The 22,629-nt window shown below is 38.2% G+C and overlaps 2 protein-coding genes across 2 annotated transcripts in view; both read left to right on the top strand.

Annotated features, from left to right (window-relative positions):
* Positions 1–7,517, top strand: part of LOC145784209 (low-density lipoprotein receptor-related protein 6-like) — a 29,790-nt gene extending 22,273 nt beyond the window's left edge. Inside the window, exons 20-29 of the mRNA XM_082595985.1 lie at positions 190–311; positions 1,014–1,163; positions 1,359–1,621; positions 2,697–2,816; positions 3,106–3,239; positions 3,834–3,996; positions 4,552–4,661; positions 5,536–5,841; positions 6,096–6,208; positions 6,365–7,517. Coding sequence (XP_082452111.1) covers positions 190–311; positions 1,014–1,163; positions 1,359–1,621; positions 2,697–2,816; positions 3,106–3,239; positions 3,834–3,996; positions 4,552–4,661; positions 5,536–5,841; positions 6,096–6,208; positions 6,365–6,935 — 2,052 coding nt within the window. The 3' untranslated portion in view covers positions 6,936–7,517. The remainder of the gene's footprint in view (positions 1–189; positions 312–1,013; positions 1,164–1,358; positions 1,622–2,696; positions 2,817–3,105; positions 3,240–3,833; positions 3,997–4,551; positions 4,662–5,535; positions 5,842–6,095; positions 6,209–6,364) is intronic.
* A 1,278-nt stretch (positions 7,518–8,795) lies between these two features.
* LOC145784487 (WD repeat-containing protein on Y chromosome-like) overlaps positions 8,796–22,629 on the top strand; it is a 29,057-nt gene continuing 15,223 nt past the window's right edge. The window contains exons 1-15 of the mRNA XM_082596314.1: positions 8,796–8,874; positions 9,581–9,770; positions 10,683–10,794; positions 11,433–11,520; positions 12,490–12,596; positions 12,972–13,151; positions 13,778–14,075; positions 15,121–15,395; positions 15,849–15,958; positions 16,899–17,099; positions 17,729–17,990; positions 18,970–19,108; positions 19,865–19,970; positions 20,184–20,497; positions 21,777–21,935. Coding sequence (XP_082452440.1) covers positions 9,598–9,770; positions 10,683–10,794; positions 11,433–11,520; positions 12,490–12,596; positions 12,972–13,151; positions 13,778–14,075; positions 15,121–15,395; positions 15,849–15,958; positions 16,899–17,099; positions 17,729–17,990; positions 18,970–19,108; positions 19,865–19,970; positions 20,184–20,497; positions 21,777–21,935 — 2,524 coding nt within the window. The 5' untranslated portion in view covers positions 8,796–8,874; positions 9,581–9,597. The remainder of the gene's footprint in view (positions 8,875–9,580; positions 9,771–10,682; positions 10,795–11,432; positions 11,521–12,489; positions 12,597–12,971; positions 13,152–13,777; positions 14,076–15,120; positions 15,396–15,848; positions 15,959–16,898; positions 17,100–17,728; positions 17,991–18,969; positions 19,109–19,864; positions 19,971–20,183; positions 20,498–21,776; positions 21,936–22,629) is intronic.

The raw sequence follows: 22,629 nt of genomic DNA, 5'->3' as shown, positions 1-22,629 counted from the left end.
GTAGCCGCAATGTTGAACCAGATTGCCTTGCCGCGTAGCTAAATAGATGTTCGGGCACTGGCCAACTGCATTTTATTCGAAAATAATAAATTTGTTTTGATTAATGTTTTGGAAGGAGATTGCCATTTCTGCATAAGCTAAAGGTCTGAAGAAGCGATGCTAATGTAACAACTCTCAACGATATTCCAGATCAAAGTGATGCGACTCGATGGTCGTCCGGTGGGCACAGTGCTGTCCAGCCACATGCAAGTAGCCGGGAGGAGGACTGTTGAGATTCTGCCCAGAAAGATTGCGATCGACTCACTAAGAGGGTGAGTTTATCTTACCGAGTCAGCAAGTCAGGCTTTTTTTGTATTGATTCAGACGTTCAACGTCTTTAGACATCGAACCAATGTTAAAAAGGACTGATTTTCTGGCTAGGTGGTTGCTATATCTATTTTGTAAACTCTGTCAATTTTATGTCATTTTACACATAAGGTGTTTGTTTGATGCAACCGTGTCTTTATATCTCTCTCCCTATTTTCCTCCTTTTCCTCTCTCTCTCCAATTTGGTTCAAAGAAGCCTGGTCTTCATCCCGAAACTACAAGGTCAGCCAGTTGTCTGCATCGACTTCTTCATTTCTCTGTGTCTTTGGGGCGTCTTTAAGTTTTTAACTCTTTTTTATTAGATCGTTCTTCACGGTATGTCTCTTACCGTATGCCATTGTTCTGAAAAATGCAAAAAATCAGTTTTTGACTAATTTTTAACCCATTTCATTTGGCGTGTGATATAGCAGCGTCTGCTTTAATTATTCCTTGTCACATACTTTTCGGCTGCCCGACTTCACCAAAGGCATTAGGTCTGTCAATCCTGAACGACTTTACCATCAACTGGCTGCTTGAGGAATGCCCGGACATCTGGGCCCGATGAAACTCCACCCACTCCTCCACACCAAAGCACTCCCCATACGAACGAAAGAAGATTCATAGTATCCAACTGATTGAAAGCATTCTTTGCTACTTGTTTGTTGCAGGCGACTCTACTTCTCCAGTGCATGTCGCAACACGTATTCTTGCCGCTTTAAGATCATAGGAGCAGGTCTTGACGGATCGGATGGCGTTATCTTATTCAAGCATGACTTACACAATGTCTCGGCACTCGCTGTAGATGATGACACGCAAAGGTATGCTTTCTACGTGTTGTGTATACTAGCCCGTGCTTTGAAGTAGTCAACTTTCTTGTATTTGCTTTACGGGTTTGTTATTGCCAAATCTAAAAAAGTGAAGGCAAGAGCTGTCTCAGTTTAACCTGAAAGTAATTCAAAGGTTAAGTTTAAACTTTACGAGGTTTCAAGTTGATTTTTTTCTCGTTTCCTCAGACTATATTGGGCTGATCAGACAAAAATAGAGTGGGCTAATTTGGATGGAAGCTTCCGGACAAGTCTGGTTGACACCGGTTTAAAGAAGCCAGTTGGACTGGCTGTGTTCGGTGAGGAAATCTACTGGTTGGACGCACATACGGACAGCGGTCTGATCGAGTGCGCTAACAAGTTTGATGGATCGAATCGTCGGAAGATACAAAGCAGAATGAAAAACCTTCGTGACGTTGTCAGCGTCAGAGCGATGGATGCGAGCGCATTAGGTGAGTAGCATCACCCAGTTGCGTCCACTGCTGAATTAAATAACATTGAAGACATCACAGTTCCTTAGTCATAGCACATGACTAGGGAACTATGTTCCGAAAGCTAGTGCAATTCGGTATTATCACGGGGAACTCGCAGCATCAGGCTAAAATAGGTCGTTAATATCTACATTGTGAAGTGAACATCGAAGATGTCGCGACTGCTTGTTCTTATTTTTCACGTGCCATGCATGTTCTGGGCCAGGGGTATTTAACTTTTTTACACTCGTTTTACCGCTTGTATCGCTTATAAAAATGTATCTTCTCCCATCAACTATTTTGAGATCCTGACTGATGCATTTTCATGCAGGGCGTCTGCATAACTTCAGTTAATTTGCACTGATAGCGGATAAAAATTCCCCAAGAAACGTTATTTACCTACGATTGAGAAACTTTGGTCTTGTTAGACTTTCATCCACATTTCTTTTTAGTGATCTCTCCATTGTACTGTTTAAAGAATTTTTTTGTGTAAGATGAATGAAATAGTGCATGAAATATTTTTATATCCATATAATACTGCAAACAATAAATACTATTAATATTACAAAAAGTGCTCAATGCCAAGCAAAAAGCCAAGCAGGGCAAATTACATCAAATAGAGTTATTACTTTCTAAAACCTCTACAGCCTGTTTCACCCTAAAAGGGGAATCACCAGAAGGTCCTTATTCAAATAGAATCTACTTGAAATAGAATTTGTTTGAATACATCAATAATAAATCAATAATATCAATAATAAATTTTATTTGAATAAGGACCTTTTGATGACCCCCCTTTTGAGGTGAAACAGCCTGTAGAGGTTTTAGAAAGTAATAACTATATTTGATGAATAATACTGTATGTGATTGAATTTATTATTTGATTTTAATGTACTTCTGATATCAGATATTATTTTTCTTGAGAATACTTTGAAAGGAACAGTATAGCAAATGGACTTGAAAAATGGGAAAGTTATAACTTCATAGGCATGCTTTGTTTTTAATTGATCTGATGAGTAAATTTTTCTTGTCAAGCCAAACGATTCGTTTGTGTCTTCAGCCAAACACCCCTGCTCGATCGACAACGGTGGGTGCTCACACATTTGCCTTGCTATGGACAACGGCAGCACAAGCTGTTCCTGCCCCGATCACTTAGCTCTCGTCGGTAACTTTCAATGTGGTAAGTGCTGCGTAACTTACTTGTTTCATTCAAGCTCATTCGCCTCATCCCATGGCCAAGTGTGCTTTTGAAATGTTGGTCTTGTTTCTCTTATCCTTCTACTGATTTGGAAACTTTCCAGTTTCTAACCATCCATCTACAGACGTCGAATCAATGAAAAATGACTAGTTTGCTGACTGCGACCGTGTCGTGTAGCAATGATGTAATTTCAACCAAACCGAAGCCAACCACATAAAGTTTTCTCTGTTGTAAAAAAAACGAATTACTGACCGAGTCTTCCTTGAAACAGGCGAACCGTCTACTTGTGATGCTGATCACTTCACTTGTCGGCGTGAACAACAGTGCGTGCCTTTGGAATGGCGTTGCGATGGCACAGCCGATTGCACCGACAAAACCGACGAGCTAGACTGCGACACTGCAGAGGTACAAACACATAGACTTGATTAACTTTGTCGATCTATCTTACCTGACGTCAAATTATAAGTCAGTTTTGTAGCACAAAAGAGGTCTGCCCGAACGCAACCTGATTGCGATTGACGTTTTGGGAATTTTGTTACGGTTTTGTGCCACAGCATGCTCTCGGTCGTCGGCACTGCGGTACGGTGAGAAGTGTTCAATTGACTCTCGTTCTGGTTGAAGAAAATTTCTAGATTTAAAATGTTTCAGTTTCGTCATGCCGCCTGTAAACCGCCTTGTTTTGTTTTTTCAAGAAACGAAAAACTTTTCAAGAAATTTTCGACCAGATCTTATATAATGTCTGTGAGTTAACAGAGCAATCAGAGCTCCATCGATTTCTATCTTTGAAACATGCGGATCGATTCTTGTCCATAGTCACATGTCATACAACTGGAACGTGTTATATAAATTGCCGCATGTTTAGTTTGGCGTCTGTCATATGGAGTTATAATTTCTTCGTAAGTTTTTTATCGCTCACTTAACTTTTTCCCAGACTTCTTTCGTGAAATGCAAAGTTCCGTTAACTTGAACTTACCATGAACTTTTGCGTCTTCATTTCAGCAAAAATGTGAAGGAAAGTTTGCATGCGGCCCTCTCACCACCTCCATGCAGAATGCGGACGTGTTGAAGAGTTTGCTGGACGTCCATCCTGAGTGCGTAGAACGTGACTTGGTCTGTGATGGACAGAGTGATTGCCTGAATGGGAACGACGAAGATGACTGCCGTGAGTTTGTGTTGCTGTTTTCCTGTAGTCAGTTAAACATATTTAATTTAACAAGAAGAACTAATTTAATTTAACCTTGCTTTTGTCGGGTTTATCTGACAAATCGCTGTCGGCACATCGGCAGGACGATAAACTGAACTGTTGATGCTCATTACGGCTGCTCCCGTTTGTTTTCATAACTGTCAGTTAAATTAATGTCGTTTAATTGCACTCATGTGATGATACAAAATGTTTTCAAGCTGGGCCTGTCGGGTCATAACATTGCAGTGCAGGTTTGTTACCAGGTTTAACACTACTATGCATTGTGTTGCTTTTGAGTGTTGTTTTTCTGAATATTGCTATTCAATCCAATTAAGTTGTTGTCTCATCTATCTATGCTTTTCATTGTTTCTTAACTTTGCCTTTTAAATAGAAAAACACCATAATTACTCTTCATACAGTTTGATTCTGTGAACCTATCAGTTTCACTTAAGTGAGAACATGACTGCACGTGTTTGGCTTTTGTTGTACTTGTGATTGAAACAGCGATAACAATGAGGATCTGTTCCTGTTTAGACGGAGCCCACGTAGAACAGGAGACTGACAACACGGCGGTAATCGTGATTGGCATCGTATGCGGGTGCACTGTTCTAGTGGGACTCGTTGTGTTGTTCCGCTATTGCGTGGTGAGTCTCTCATGGTTTTGTTGAGTGACGTGATTGCTTAGAAGTTGCGGATTCAGAAACACCCCAGACAGCAAAATACTTTATTTTTGCATTGATTCAACGTCTGCAGATGTAAAAATGACGGATTTTGCTGAGATCATGTTATTTTAATTTTCTGTGACCAAGACAAAAAAGGAAGGCTAGGTAGAATAAACCAACCAACCAGTATACCAACACTGCAATCAACTGGAAACGTAGAAAAACCTTGACGGTTGCTAGACATTTCTCAAGAATGATGATTTTTACCAAAAGATTGGTATGTCGATAAAACAAATCTTAAGAGAGTTAAACCTTGTACTTTTTCGCCCTGTAAATACCGATTTGACCGTCAAAGCACATTTAGTTTATTGATATGCCAAACTTGTTGGAGATCTAGCGCATGTCGCCCTTTTAGTGGTTGGTTGTTGCAGGCAAGAATGTTCATGCTGAATTTAAGAGTTGTCTAAGTTGTTAATTAAGAACCATAAGCACACAAAGCTCAGCAACGTAATTAAATTTAACGTATTTAAGTTTATTACAATGATATTTGCACAAGTCAATAAAGAAAACTACATAGAAACAAATTACGAACGTTTTCGACAACACAAGATGTTCTCTTCAGGAATAACAGTACTTTTACATCTAAACAAAATACAATGGTTAAATATTGAATTTATCAACAGGAAAAAAACAAAAACTGCACAATGCTTCTGACTAGCTCAACAACAAACTCGAGAATCTCAAAGGTCACTGCAAACGGCGTCAAACAGATCACGTGGTGTGATATGTACGTTAGGCAAGATGCGAAAAACTAACTTATTGATTACGAAACTAACAACTTTTCATTTCTCGCCAGACTCACAGCGGCAGCCGATATCCTCCAGGTGTGGTGATGTTTACCCACTCCAACGGGCAGCTCAATCTGAATGTAGAATTTCAACCTCACAACGATTCAGCCCCGGTCTGTACCACCGTCACTGGAGGCCGTAAGAAGCCATCCTACTTTAATTTGTCCATAGTGCCCCCTAACAGTTCCAATCGTGCCGGTTCCCAAGCAGCAACGAACGGAAACGGATGGCCGGCCTGCTGGAATGGACAGATTGTAGAAAGACCTGGCATCCCTGGAGCTTCGAACAATTCAAGTGTTAAACGCATCCCACTGGTAATCTACTTACCTCATCCACTAAAATCTTTAGGCCTCGGTCGCGATGTTTGTATATGATTAAACAGTCTTGTCATGAAATAGTGGTAATAATTATAAAATAATGATAGTACGGCTTCAAGGCCGTTAATTCTTGTCTATTTTTCTTTTGTATTAGGCTACATTTAAATTTCCGCAGTTTTTTGTTACAGAATTAGCATTAGCAATAAATCTTCTACTCATAAAAGTCATTCAAAGTCGCTATAATATTCCAGAATTCCTATGAAACTCCAAACGACACCTGTGGGGGAGACTACTTCTGCTCATCGGACAGTCCATCTCTGCGCTCTAGTTCTTACCATAGATGCAAGAGTGGCCACAAGCACAGGTACAGCTTAAGTTGTCATTTTGTAACCTATGGCAACGTGACATCATTCGTGGATGATGATGTAAATGTAAAATGATAGTATTGTGTCTAACTCTCAATAAACGTTCCTCTTGCTTCCAAAAATTAAGAGGATAAAATCATTTGTTGGATCTTCAGGACACACATGAAGCCTCCTGCTGGTCACGGACCCCCACCTCCTACTCCTTGCACCACGGACACTTGTGAGGACATTGAAGGGAGGAGCTATCACCCAGGATATTCTGGAAGTGTTCCATACGAACCTCCTCCTCCGTATTATCGCCATCCCTCCTGCTGCCGCCATTGCTGCCACCAGTTTGGCGAGCATCGGATGACGTCGTCGAGCGGCTCTACATCATCGCGACGCTGCGGCGACTCATGCGCGGAGTCGCGTTCGTGCGGCCGCCATCGCACTGGAAGACGACGACATTATAATCGTCAGTTTTCAGGCATGAACTCGGACTCTGATCCGTATGCTCCTCCTCCTACTCCCCGGAGCCAGTACATGTCCGAATGCTGCACTACAGAGGTGGAGGACGCTCCCGAAGTGGAGGAGATTACCAACCGGATTAACGCTCTTTCGAAAGAAGGTGATGAGGCGACTGCTCTTCTCTCTGCTTCCCGTCGCTCCTCTCCTTCAATGACCGAGCGAAGTTATTCCACACCTCTGTACAACCCTCCTCCATCCCCGGTTACTGACTCTTCTTAGCCACGTGGCATCTCACTGCATCAGAGGGTGTTTTAAACTGAATCGTGAATCAAAGTATTGATGGTAAAGATGTCAATATCACATCTGAAGACGTTGAAATGATAAAATAACTAAACTTTTTAGTTTTGAAAGAATCATGTGCCACAGTATGCTTTAAATCATTTTCCGTCCTTTAAAAATCCGTCTAATTCTGTATTTCGTTTCATATGTTTTCCTCACTCAATGCAGTGCTTCCGATTGCTTTTTGTTTCATTCGGTTTGTGTGTATTAATATTATTTTTGAGATCAATTTCAACAAACGCTTGTTCTTGATTATGCATGGCTTGTATATGCGATTTCTTTTGAAGGCCCGTGCCTTATGATACACCAGAGTGAATTTGCATATTACCTCATTTTGGGTGACTTTTTACGTTGTAAATTTGCCAACTATTCATTGCCTTTTAGTTGCTTTTAAACCTTGTTTATCACAACAAAGTGTCGTAACCACTTTTTGATGTTTTGATTCGATGTGTTTGAATCTTTGTCAATATAAGCGCCCCGATTCAAGTATTGAATTTTTTTTTTGTTAATAAATTTAAACTTTTCCAACATTGTGTCTTGTTCGACCCAGCAACATTAAAACTTAGAATAAATTGTAGCGTTGTAAATTTAACCGATTTAAATTTAACCGTTAGTTAAATTTAAATTTAACCGTTGTAAATTTCAACCGATAAGGTTTTTTGTCTACTTTTCTTTTTGGCAATTTGAATTCATTGCTCCTCGATTTTGCAACCAAGATTTAAATGTTCATGTGTTATCTACCCTGGGTGGAAATCAGAGATTTTATTGAAATAGCTTCCGGTTCCTTATCACTCCAAGTCATGACTGTTGAAAGGATAATTTTGGGCTTGGCACTATTGACACTATTTCACTATTGTCCCCTGGTTTTGTCAAGGAAAGACAGTTTTCCACCGAAAGGAACATACTGTAACCGTAACTTTAAAAAAAATTAATCCTGAGCCATGATACAAACGCATTACGTACATCGCGATGAGTTTCTAAAGAAAACACGATGTTTTCTTCAGTTTCTAGCCCACTGGAAAGATTCAATCAATCAATGGTTTATTTGCCAGAAACACGAACAGTACACGGTCGAAATATGCAAGTTGTATAGCCTATACACTGCAAAAGTGGCACAAGTTCCCATACCGACAGGGAGACAACGAAACGACCATACGGTCTACCAGTCAATTGTCACCCCTACAGAAATGATAATTTTAAAATACACACCAAAGGGAAAACAAATCTTTATTTTAGATGACGTTTACACAAAATTACAAGAATTAGCAGAGATTAGATTTTCCTAACATACAATTAACGATCCCGGGCCCTAAACCAGGCCAGGAACCAAAAGGTCCCTGTCCTCTCTAAGCCTGCTGCTCCTACGTATCCAGCACAATTCCCTGACGTGTTTTCTAAACACTAGTTTTAGAGATAGTGGGCCATGATTGGGAGCAAGATCGGCCAATCTCCACCACAGCGGAAAAACGATGGGCAACGCAGGCATTCACTTTTCCCTGTGACGACTGCTCATCCAGTAAAAAAATTGTTAAATGTCAGGCAATAATTGTCATAATATTGAATCACAAACACCCCGTGTGTGATGTCATAATTATAAAATGAGGCTTTTTTATTAATTCCATATTTTTAGCATATTCTGTTAATTTTGCGACGAAATGATTGCAATTTAAAGTTGCATATTCATATTTTTTTTCAAGAGTTTCATGAATAGTTAATTTTTTGTCTGGTCTTAAATGAAGTGAATCAGCTATGCTTTTTACAATATTGCGGCAAAAGTTTTTGAATTGTATCGTTTTTCGCAGGAGTATTGGTGTTGTAGTTAAATTTCGTAAAGTGCGCAGAAAAAGAAAAAAACATTGTAGCTAAAGACAGAAAAAAGGTGAGATTATAAAAATACCTAAATTTCTTGCATGAATTTAACTAAGTTATCATTTTAGCTAAGCCTGACTAGTACATAAGCTTAATAACTTAGATAACTTTTAAAATAGAAGTTAGCTTATTTTATCGGATTTTTCTACTTAAATATGCGTAAGTTGGGGATAAAATTCTTTATAATTATGGCAAGGAAGAATAAACCGAATACCACAGCTCTTTTAACAATGCCATCTAACGCGTGCTAAAGATCTGCGTAAAGTGGATTTTTACAAAATCCAATTGCTGATCTCGACACCTACCCGGGTTAACCGCCACTGTCTCAAGGATGATAAAACGCAAAGCTCCCTTAACTGATCATTGGGTTCATATCACAGTAACAATTTTAACGCACTGTGTCAACTGTTTTCAATTTAATGTACAGAAGAAGATGTACGGTATGTGTTTGAGAAAAATATTGCCAATATAGCATTGCGTAGGCCTACTAGGCTACATTGTTTTACGTTGCCTAGACACGACGTGTTTGAGATTGAGCTTGCAGTGGCAGGTTCCTGTTGTCACGTAAACACGTCGTCAATAAACAACATAGCCTACTCTCCATTTTCCTAAAAAATTCCAATAATCACATTGCATTATACAGAATAGGCTAGTAAAGAGTTTGCTATTTTCTGTTGTTTTTTTTTAAGTCAATGACGAACTATTCTGCTTTCTAGGTTAAATCTAAACCGCTATGGAACTGCTGCGTCTGCCTACTTTCAGCGTGGGAGTTCCTCATCCACCTAGATCGGTAAAAAAAGAACCAGTTGTACCATTCCCCAGTATTGGGACTGGTTCATCGAGCAGCGATGATGACAATTGGTCGCCGAGTCCTTCCAATTCTTCAAGTTACAGTTCTTCACACAGGTAGGCTACTCCACTTATTTTTTACAGGTTGACATGCTTATTTGTCAAGTCTGGTACCGTAGTAGTTATGATGATTTAATGCTATCCAGAAAATTCAGGAGCTGAATCCAGATTGTTTTGTTTCGTAACTGTAACTTCAGTCCGGCAGTTTTAACTGTAGTTTGGACAGGGATATCTAAAGCAGGGGATACGAAGGCTTTTATTACGTCTGACAATAGAAGGGCTTTTGTTTATCGTAAATAATCTGTGTGTATCGTAAAATGACAATTGGCACCGATAGTAGTTTAATAAATCTTGTTATGATAACTTGCATTGCGCTATTAACATCAAGCCTAGATAATAGATATTCACAACATGCTCATGGTTGCTTGTTAATTCAACTACCCATATACTTGCTTTATATCTAGCCTACTACAAAGGCTTTGTTAAAAAAAAACAGCTTACTGGTAATTTTTCAACTGTCTTTGTAAACAAATATTCTTTAAATATGCTCTACGTAACATTTGCTAGCTGTCTTCTGTAGCTCATTGTACCAGCTGCACTACAAAACTTTCTATGATTTAAAAAAAACACAGGTTTAACGCGCTACAAACTACCGCCCTGGTAGTGTCATATGAGAATAAGGCAATCGCTGCGAGCCTTCATATCCCCTTCTCTAGATATCCCTGAGTTTGAAGCAGGCATAAAATAGGAGAAAATGTCGTTCCAGAGGACGTCGTTCCATCTAACGCGGTTTGAACGCCCATCGAGATTACGACATTCTGTCTCGGCAAGGCAATTAATGACCTGTTTGAAGGTGGTGGATACTAGGATTGGTCACTTTGCTTTTGTATCTACTTAGCTTATCTCTTTAACCACCAGACACAAGTTAATACAAGAAAAACTATCTTATAGCACTTTTAACCAATACAGCGCTAACTATGAGACCAAGCAGTCTACGCATGATAGAAAATCCCAAGCAACTGGCCAGTTGGAAAACGAAGAATCTAAGCCAAAAAAGGCTGTTTTTCGTCATCCCCATAAGGTATGTAACTAAGAATATAAGGCTGCTGTTAATCTTTGTTCTCTTTATCGAGACAACTAATTACATAATAATTAATTGTTGAGCAGTTAGGTCTATTAGTAAATGTAAAGGTCCCATACTCAGTTACTGAGTTTTGGGGGATGAGAAGATAGGGTTCTCATCATCATAAGTCTTCGGCACTAACGAGAATAGAGCGGCCAGTTCCTTTCTCTCGGCCGCCTTTCCTTTAGCAACTAGGCTCACCCAATTTATTATACACTGGGTTTAATAAATTGTAAGTTCTGTTAGTCTGTTTGTAAGTAGGCTACAGCTAAATAAGTTAAACTGACCGGTATTTTACCTTTATAGCCTATGCCTATTTTAAAGATGCAAGAATTAGCTGACTGAATGACTGTTTTACAGGTTTAGTGTTTCTCAGCTCATAAAATGTAGCCTAATCTTATTGTCGTGGTGCTATTGTTAGTACCCTTCGAAGGGCTACCATTTATACACAAACAAAAGGTCTTCTTTCTCTAAAACTGCGTGGCCTCTCTTTTTCACTCTCCCTTTGTTTCAAAGAAGATTACGATTCATGCTTCAAAGATTGACCACGATATATGCTGACTCATTCTTACGTCATATTTGCCAATCTTTTACAGAGAGGGCGGCGGCGCTTGCGTGCACAAAGCATTGATGATCAAATGAACTTTAGTCATCTGAAGAGACTGGAACATATATTCAACGAGGGTATTGTTTTTATACTTACACCATAACTTAGTAAAGACATAACTGCGGTGCAACCGAGAACGGTACAAATTGGCCCTCCAATAACCTTCATTATATTCTACTCCGAAAAAATAGTGTTCTAACTTATAGTTCCTCTTGGCACTTAAAAATTTGAATAGCCTACTGAAAAGCTTGGGTGTTCATCAGAATAATTATCGTTTCTAGCACTAGTTGCAACGTCCTTCTGATGAAAGTGAAAGCAACAATAAACAGGTTGATGTATTGCTTCACTGACGTTTTGCGATTTTATTTTGTATGTTATTCGCTCTAAGGATGCGCATTGTCATAGTGCGCGAAACGTCAGTGAAGCAATAAATCAACTTTTTATTGTTGCTTTTACTTTCACTGTCATCAGATGAACGTTGCAACTAGTGCTAGAAACTTAAAACTGTATCAAGACAAACTGATATTTTTTAAGCGGTTTGCCTGCTCACTCGTCGGCTGAAAGATCGAGTAGCGAGTACTTTTGTGTGACGTTCGAAAGAACGCCTGTTCGAAACCGCTAAAGCACTATGTCTTTGCAATATGTTTAATGTCACACGACAATGGGTGAAGCTGAACTACCGATGATTGTATAGTCTTTTGCTACTTCTGACTGTTTGCTATCTTACATGTTGTCTCGATAGAGACAAAATACAATAATTCATATGATTACTACCATACCAAGCAGTAGATTATCGAAAGAGATGAAATAACTTATTAGTTATTACATAATAAATTTTAAAACTTAGACATTTAAAGAAACAATTCTTTGGATAATATCGTACGCATTGTCTAAATCCGACATAAACCGAATGACAACGTTTTGAACCAATACTTTTTTTTATCAACTCTCATTGCACAATTTATTGTTGAACGTTGTACGCCTAACGTCGTCATCTATGTACAATAAGAATGTCTAGTTGTTCAATGAACCAATTGTTTTGTTAGGCAGTAAAGGAGGAAGCGGACTTGATCTCGAACAGTTCAGGATTGCCATGAAGAAAACGATGGGGAGTGACGTGAACGATGAAGAGCTCGAAATGTTATTCATGAAGGTGAATATATATCAGCAACCATTAAGCTTTTTATAAGACGATGCTGAATCTTTTAAGCTTTTTTGAAAAATAGTTTACAAAGTGGCCTTGGCTACATGGTTTACACATAACGCAATTACAATTTAGATTTCAAACTTGTGAAAAGTTTTCGAAAAATATCGTCTTTATACCTTTGCAAAACTCGCGTATGCTAGTCGCATTGAAAATTTAACTAAGTTTGCATGAATGGAAGGTACAAAAAAGTAAATTAATTCTTCACAAGATTTAATTTTTGAGAACGTAGCTTCTATGGACTTAATTCCGTTCTGATAACTTATTTTGGCAACTTGCAATGGAAGTGATTTTTGATTCTATAGTTTGTTTTGTTTACTATAGGTCGACACAAATTGTGACGGAACATTGGACTGGGGGGAGTATCTTTCATATATGCTCCTTGAATTTCAAGAGAAAAAAAATATGTTCAGTTTGGAACAGGACTGTCCTTTTCCAAATCCATTGGTTATCAAATCGAGTTGTCAGCATTGTGATACCATATGTAGCATTCGTCTTCTTCAGGTAATTTCAATAATAACGCAATGACTTTATTTATTGTCGCTTTACAATTGCTAGCGTCTTCACATTATTACCGGACATCCTCACTGCATTATGCAACAAAGAACACAATCGGTACCGTTTTGAAAGTCTTCGGTTTGACCCGATCTGAAATCGATCAGATCCATCAGCACGAGCCAAAAGCGATAACCACTCGGCTACTGAGCCAATCTCATTTCATTTGTATGCCACCCTCTCCCTGATTTCAGACTTCACCCAGTGAGTATATCATTTAATTAGTTATCAGACGTTGAATCAATGTGAAAACAACTGATATGGTGGCGAGATAAGCATTGCTGAAGGCAGTCAAGTAGAGCGTGGATAAAATCAAATGGTGCGGTGCAGTGAAGCAATATAACAAAATGTTCGTAGTCAGCTACATGTCTGTAGCTAGCTTTCTACACCAATAGCGGTGGGATTAAATAATTTTGTTCCACCATCATCCAATCTGGGAATGATTGTGCATAGGAGCCGAGACAAAGTACGAAAAACGTTTGAAGTGACTTTCAAAATTCATAAACTTTAAGAGTCGTAGCTTAGTCAGTTTGGTGAAATGCTTGTATCAACGAATTAATCTTCTGAATATTTAGGCTTACACAACCAGATTCAACAATCTGGGCATCAATGACCCTGATGACGCAGCAAGCAGGTGGTTGACATTGTCAAGAGATGGAATGCTGAACGTTTGGTATCTTGACTGGAATCTTCAAAAGTCCTACGCCTTGGATGGATCTAAAGGCAGTGCTATAAACCCCAAACGCGGGTTGTCAGTTACTGATATGGTTTGCATGCCCAATTGCAGTACAATTGCTGTAGCTTCGACTGACTACGAAATATCTTTCTACACAATGATGACTAACATGATACAAAAGCGGTTTCAAATACGAGGTGGGTAGATGAATTGTCTTCAACCAAATTTATTCATCTTAAGATTTCGTTAAAATTACTTCTTTTTTATCATAAATTAACTCCATCAAGGGTGTCATCTTTGATAAAGTAGGACAGTTAATTTTATACTGACTGTAGAGGTACAGGCTGATAAGGGTCGCAGGTTACGAAAACAAGCGTTTTAACTTCTGTCACGTAACTACAGTAAACTCAGAAATTGTGACCAATCGTTTATACCAAGAATAATGTGACTCGCAGGTGGTTTTTACAGGTAGTTTCTTTTTCATTTTACAAGAAACCCAGAATATTGCTCTAACTATAGTGGTTTTTACCCCAAAAAGCAGGTGCAGGTAAATTTACCTTTTCAGAAAAAGTCGCGGGTGAACGTGACTAACATTAAAAAAAAATTCAGTTCCCTGTGGCATTTTCTTAGTTTCTTTTTTGTAACTCAGCAATAGAGTAAAAAAAATGTTGTTTCGCTCTTATTGCGCATCTTTTTATACATGTCAACTATGGAACAATTACCTTCGATCTTCGTTCAACAGGATTAAAATTGCCTATAACGACTCGTTTCGAAATTTTACACAATAGACCTCGTTTTGCTTGTGCACGTGAATATCAAGTTTCAGCAAATGTTACAACTTTTAAAGCTCTCTTGCAAAAATCTCTTTATGCCTTCTTTCAACGTTGCTATAAATCTTGCAATTCTCTACTTGACGCTTTACTGTCCTTTGACACTTTGTACTAATCGAAAATTTTGGAACACTACAATGACATGCTCCACGTGCCATCTTTTTGATTTTTTGTTCTTTGCGATCTACTCATTTCTCTCATTCTTTAAAGAGAAGAATCCGTCAAATTTTGCTGAGCTGACCGCAGTTTATTGTATCTGCTAGTGTTTGTGCTGAATTGTCTTCTGGCTACTTTTGCGCCACTGCTGTTTGTATTAAACTGCATGCCATTTAATTTATTTATTTTTTAATTCGAATATAGACATTCTTGTCTGATGCAAATGAATAATAATAACCCTCCATGTTTATTGCAGACTTGAGGTATTGTGCCCTCACAATGGACTACAGCTACGATATCGATGACCCACAAAACGCCATTTTAGTTTGGGGCGATACAAGTGGCAGTCTTACAGTGATTCGGTTTTACATCAATCCAAATTTGAGCTTGTTTTCTGCACCAATGTGTATTAACAATAAGATATCCATGATAAGGGTGTTGTGTGGCAAAATGCACGGTCTTCGAGCATCCCGGTTTCGTAATGTTCACAACGATTGGATTCGGACTGTACGATATTACAAAAATACTAAGGTAAGTACAGTAGCGTCACGATAAAGGTAAAGTACATTTGCCGTAGTCTGTCGTTTAAGATCACAGGATAAGCTATGCTGCCATCATCTTTGGTTTTGTATTTTAAACCTAATTAAAGAAATAGACAGATAAAACCAAGCAACCCACGGCATTTAACATCATACAATTAGAGTGAACATAAAACTATAAACTACGAACGTTTTCGGCCATAGTCAAGTTAGCCCTTCTCAAGTAACGAAAATAACTGATTTTACAATAACATCAGATATTTAACACATCATCAATAACATGTATGATGTTAAATGCCGTGTGGTTGCTTGGTTTTATCTGTCTATGGGTAAAGAAAGTCACCTCTCTATCAAAATTGTGAATTAAAGAAATGTTTGTTAAACCTCACATGTTATTTTACTGAGAAGGTTTTGTTGCTTTACATTCTAATGCAAGGTTCTTTAGGATCAAGAAAGTTTGGTGTCTTGCTGCATCAAACCTGAAACAGCAGTGTTCTTCGCCGATATAACCGAGAAGGGAAGTGTAAATTCTCAGCAAAAGCCGCAGATCGTTAAGTAAGTTTGTGTCACAATAATTGTTTACTTCACTCAGGAACGCATGGAACTCGGTTGAAATCAAGAAAAAGGTTTCAACACACGTTCAGCCACTAATTTTAACAAAATGTGAAGCTAGGTTTAAGCAATAGAAACAAAAATTGAAAATGTCCCTTCACTCGTGGAAATGAAGGTTCCACATCAAAGTCCCTTTCCCTGGGAGCAAACGCCCCTAGGCAAATCTTGAATCGACTTCGAGTATGTGTTGGCCCAACTAAATCTAGTGGTAAAGTGGGGCTACAACACGGGCCAAGGTACATACATCTGTGGCATCAAGCCCCAAACAGCGGACCATTTTCTTGTGTGCCCCCAGCTTACCACCCAGAGCAGCAAGTAGGACTTTTCAATATACAACTCCGTCGCAATAAAATGTGTCGATTCTGGAGTATCAACCAAATTTAGAAGACTTGATAGCAGAAAACGGATCGTATGAGGAAAGTGTCTAAAAACTGTTCTCCATTAAACAAGTTATTGACTTTTGTACGCGTTGAGCTGTTAAAAAATGTCAGCTAGATGTCAGTTAGATTAATCGAAAATAACGTCGCAGGAGCACTGCTATTGCGTTAGTCAAATCCCAACGCAGCAACAAAGTTGTTTTGCAACGTGAATACAACGTTCGAAGCCATTGTGTTAACGTCAGTGGCCTATCATGTTCATTAGAGTAAGAACGTGGTTGGCCACATTTGTCCCCAGGAAAAACTTTGTACTCAGGTAGTCTCAAAGTGGCTTTTGTAAGCTGAGATTTTAATCTCATTCCATAATTGTACTTTGGCATTCTTCTGGTTAACTTGAATGCATACCAATTAAAATGACAACTACTTGTGGCATATTATGAAAAACAACTTCTGTGTGTGCTACTGCGTCACCTTGTTAAAGGTTTACATTGATTTGGCTTTTGCAGAAAATCTCACTTTATCATAAGGAAAGGAATTCTCTGTCATTGTTACGATCCCGAGTGGAACATTATTGTGGCTGGGGGTTGTGACGGTGTGGTACGAGTTTGGAATCCGTACGTTGCAAACAAATCAATAGTTGTGATGAAAGGTCACGCTTACGCGGTCGTTCATATTCTCATGCGTTCTGTGGATCACCAAGCCATAAGGTGAGTGCCAATCAATAGAATTAACTTAAAGGTAGATTGAAACAAACAATTTTTTTCTGGGGGTTTCCATAAGATGTTGAATTAACTGGGTGGGTGTGGTCAGAGCTGTTAAGAGGATAACTTGGGCAATGTACGAATGAGATTCTCTGGCACTACATCAAGACATTTCTAAGAAAACCACAATATATCCAATTAATATGCTGTGATTGTTTCAAGTTTTCGGCCCCTATGCAAAGATTACGGGCTCTTAAAATCTCCCCGGAGCCGGGATGATTTTAAGTCGGTTACCATAGGCTACAGGTTTTTAGATCTTCAGCTTCTTTAACTCGGTAACCAAATATGGGTTTATCATTATTTGGAAGGTAGAGTTTGCCTGGAGTTAGGCCTAAAGTAAGTGACAGAATTTTTAACTCAAAGTTATCAAAATAAAAACAAAAAGCAGCAATAAAACACAAAAACACAACAATTCATCTTGATTTTTAATAAAATGTGAATGACTATGTTTCAAAGGAAAGCATATATCGTATCAGAAGGAAGGTTAAGTCTTGCAGACAAATTGACCTGAGTTAGCGTGGGCTATCAAGCAAAGACACACCACTCTAAGCAATGATTAATGTTTTATTTTTAAGCATCAGCAAAGACAAAAACATAAGAGTTTGGGATTTACGAGATTACACATGCAAGCAGAACATACCTGGTCGAAACGTGGAGCTTGGAAGATCAGAAATTTCAGCAGCTTTGTTTAGCAACAGACACAAAGAACTGGTTCTGGGAACAACAAAAATTGGAGTTTATCACCCGCGCAACCCAGCAGTTGCATCTTATAAACAACTTTTACGAAGTCATCAGAAGCCGGTCGTCAGCGTTCTGTACAATCCAGTATTCAAACAGGTGATAGGTCTAGTTGTAAATTTGCAGTAATGTACGCGCATACAAAAAATATTGACGCCGTCAGCGTAAACGCAAACGTTCGAAAAACCATACGCCGTATGCGTCAACGTAACTTATAAAAAAAGTTGGCGGCGTCAGCGTCAGCGCATACACCAGCGTAAACTCATATTGTTTGCTAGGTGCCAAGCATTTACACGGTATAAACCACTCGAAACAAACAAGTTTTATTTTGAATTTCCACGAAGAAACACAAGCATCTGAAAGCGTTCATCTGACATTTTGCTGAGTTTTGGTTTCAGTATGTCTTTGCCCATTGAAAACATACTTTCAACTGCAGCGCTGGAGGTATTGGCGTGTTGTAGCGAAAAAAAGACATTAAAAAGTATGCGTTGACGCTATGCGCTAAAAAACCGCGAAAACTTTACGGCGGAGCCTGAAGCGACAACTATCCAAACAAATGTGGCCGTAAGCGTTAGCGCAAACAAAAAGTCTACGCCGCAAGTCTACGGTGTAGAATTTGCGGCGTATACGTACATCTCTGCAAATTTGTCTACTTTCAAAAGTTTTTAAAAGACTCATCATCATCACCCTAAATTTATATATTAGAAACAATGTAGGGCTCGTGTAGTAAGAAACATGACACAACATTGCAAAGCCGGCGAAGAGTTGGTCTAGGTTGAAACTGTGGCTTTAAACCCAATTCTTTTGTCAAATTCAAACTTACACAACAATCAAAATAAATGTCTGAACTAGAAGCAAATTCAAACGAGTTCAGGTCAAAACACTTTTATAAGTTATTTTTTGCAATTGCAAAAACTTCCAAAGTTGATCTGAAAAACTTCAAACTATGCTGAACACGACATTGAAACTGCTCGAAATCTGCAAATTTTATCTCGAATAAAAACGCTTTGAAGATTTCAGCACCTGGGTAGTCGATAATGTTATGTTTTTTTGTGACTAACATGCAGTTAACCTGCAGATAGTGTCTGGAGGAGAGGATTCTTCCGTATGTCTTTGGGATATTCACACCGGCACGAAAAAAATGCAGTTCTTCACCGGAGATGATAACGCCATCACCTGCATGAGTTTTGATCCGACTAATAGAAGACTTCTCACAGGTAGGGATTTGGGAGTATAGGGGCATTAGAAGGGAGTTTAAAGCGGTTAAAACAAAATTTTTCACTAAAAAAATTAATTAAAAAAAAAAGAAGTAAAACAAAGAACTTTGCTTCGAAGCAAAGTTGTGTTTGTCTTAAAATACTTGAATGTTTACTTTGAACAATACTAGCTTTTAAAAAATGATAAGAACGTAGGGCAGATACATAACTTAGGTAGGCCTAAGACATTTAAAAAGATTTTCTATTTGAAATTTGTGTGCTCTTTGCTTTCGTTTCGAGCGAACACATTTAGCCTACTTGGATGCCGAAAAGAAATTTTGTGTCAAAGTACTTTTGCTTGAAAGATCTAATCACCAACATTGCAATCAAAATTTTGATTTGTTTTACCCAAAAGACGTCGATCTTTGACTTCGAAAACAACCACCGAGTAGCTGTAACAAAATTACCTACAATAAACTTTTGCCTCTAAAATCTAAATCAACGCAGAAAGAAATTATTTTACTGTCTTTATTGTGACAGTAGTTCATGAAATTATATTTAAAACCTTTGTAATTTTTTGTCAACTTCAAGTACATCATACGCTCTTTGTCTTCTGCTTTAGATATGTTAATTTAATACCTACAGTACAGTAAAGTTCGCCAAAGTCGTCTTCTCCTTTAAGTCGTCGTTTTACATACAATAGCCTTTTTAGTCTCCTTATATTGTCTCAGAAAAGTTCATTCATTGCTCAACTCAGTCAGTACTCTTGTTTTGCAGGGGGTCAGAATGGTGATGCTATCATGTGGAACTTTAACAACGGGGATAAGTTGAAATCCTTTGAAAAATTGGACGATAAAGAATTAGTCAACGTGGCATTTGTAAAGTAAATTAATCTTTTACAAATAAACTGTCAACAACTGGTTGAGCACTCAGCCAAAAATTTTTAAGCACGATCATTTATTATAGTAGATTGCAATGCACAGATTGATTGCTCGGCTTCATTTAAACTTTACAAATAACACGACAAAAAGTATGCTTCAGTAGGCTATAGTTTGTCATTGTTCCATGTTTTTTTACTTTTTTTTGTTTCTTTTAGGGACCGGATTATTACAACAAGTTGGAACAGAGACATATGTTCGTATCTGGATTCGTACGACGATGAGGAATTTGAAAAATTTAATGCCAAACACAACGATGACATACTAAGTTTGGATTTTCACAAAGAAGATTCTATTTTAGCAACATCGGCATTCGATGGTGATATTTTTCTTTGGTCCATTGAAACGGGCGCTATGCTGATGATGTTCAACATGCACAAGAGCCTGCTACCAATACGAAAGGCAACCGAAATATCCCGTAAACACAAAACAACTTATCCTTACAAAAAACACAGCCTTCACCTCGTCAAAGGTTTGCAATGTTTTTGTAGTAAAAAAAAAAGCATGCTATTGATTGCAAGCTTGCATAAAAAACATTAATGTGCAGCTATTTTATTAGTAATTTTAGACACAGGCGGACTGTTGTTCATTTCGTTTTTTGAAACGTTTTTCTAAAATTTTTTAACTTTACAACAACAAAAAATTGGAAAAAGGGGTTATTGAAAATGCAGTTAATTCAAAAACACCTGTTGATAGTTGTTGACAAACAATTTTCGTAAAATTTTTGTGGTTGCTCTCAGTGCTTCACAAGACAGAGAGTTTCAGCGAAGTTGTAACCCTGTAGAGGCGCAGTCGTGCATTTAATTCTCCCAACTCTGTTTTCTATACGCTGGGTGTTGAGAAAAAAAGCAGTTTAGCACCATTTTTATAAGATTTTTAGTATCGAATCCACGTCTACCTGATCAAAGGCCGACAATCCGACATTCTACCATAAAGCCACACATGCGTAGTTTTGTGTTTCCATATGTAATAAACTTGAAGATGTTAAACTTGATCACGTTACTCGGCTTCGTATGCCTATCGTTCAACAAGACAAACTCTCTACCGAAGCTCTAACATTAAAAGACATGCCTGAAGGTGGACACGAAGATTGGCTTCCTTGCCTTCCCGTCCACTTAATCGAAATCTTCGACCACCGGGCGAAAGCCTGGATACGACAAAAAATCAAATAAGTTCGCGTTTTTTAAGTTTAAAAAAAGATAAAAATATACTTATACAGAAATGCTGCCAGCAATAACGAGAGTGATAGGCGTGGTGATAAATTTTAAACTAAGCAAAAATTTATGCAAAGTATTTAGGACAAGTCTGTTTTATCACTATGTAGGCCTCAATAGTAGCATCAACTTTTAGAGGATGTCCGTAATAAAATAAAGCTGCATTTGTGTTGACCATAGATTATGGAAGCTAATTATTAACTTGCCTTTTCTATCCGTGTATCATTGCTTTACAACAGAAAAATTTTCACCATTTTTAAAGAACATTGAAAGAGTGATTGGGGCCTGCTATCAATTGCGTTTTGTGGCCCCCAAACCTGGACACAACTGAAAATCACCTCTATCAAAAATATATGTGGCGTGTTCGTCAACTTCGCGGGCCTTTTAAAAAATTTCCTGGTCCCCAAATCACCACGGGCCCGAGTGGCTGTGACATCAATTAGTTATGGTCGTTTAGCTAGGATACAATTTTTATACATCCGTACGATGTTTTTATTTGCTTGCCTTAGATTAACGGTATATTTTTATGTTTAACAGACATAGACATAAGAAGAAAATTTCATATCGGTGAGCATTCCAATGAACGGTATCAAAATAAGAAAACCTCTGTCGGGCCTAAAATCATCACAGATTTCTGGCTACCTCCAGAAATGCCATGGCTGAAGAAAAAAGGAGGCGATAGAACAATACCTACAGGTGAGTTGAAATAAAAATATTTAGAATATTATTATTGTTTTCCCTGAAAAATAATAAACGTTAGGAAAGTGATGGATTATAATTTGAATAAGGACCTTCTGATGATCCTCCTTTTAGGGTGAAACAGGCTGTCAAGGGTTTAGAGAGTAATAACTATAATTGATTAAATTTTGTAATGTGATAAATTTTTATTTTGTCACCTTCCAACAACAGGCGAAAAAGGCATAAGACTTGTACATTTTTTTGTTAATGATACCACTGTTAAAGTCAGATACAAAACCAACTATGGTGTCATGGTTTATATTTTGTCATTTTACAACAGCTGACTTTTTTTTATCAACTGTTTGTTTTTTGTTTTTCTGTCATACTCAAACTCATCACAAGCATCAATGTTTTACTTAAAAGCGGAGACAACCTTTAGTGTTTGTTGTGTTTTATAATAATAATAATGTTAGTTTATATATAGCGCTGTATCCATCGCAGAATGCGTTGCTCCTCAGCGCTTTACAAAGCAGACAGTGTCAATGCAGCCGTATAGAGGCGCAACTGAGTACATTATTACCAAAATCCATTCCATTGCTCAGTGCCAAGCAGGAATTTGATTCAGTACCATTTTTAAAAAGTCTTTGGTATGACCCGACAAGGTATCGAACCCATGCCTACCGATTCAGAGGCGGGCGCACTAACCACTAAG

Source organism: Aplidium turbinatum, chromosome 15 (genome assembly GCF_918807975.1).
Source record: "Aplidium turbinatum chromosome 15, kaAplTurb1.1, whole genome shotgun sequence".
NCBI lineage: Eukaryota > Metazoa > Chordata > Ascidiacea > Aplousobranchia > Polyclinidae > Aplidium > Aplidium turbinatum.
This window is presented reverse-complemented; position numbering and strand designations above follow the sequence as displayed.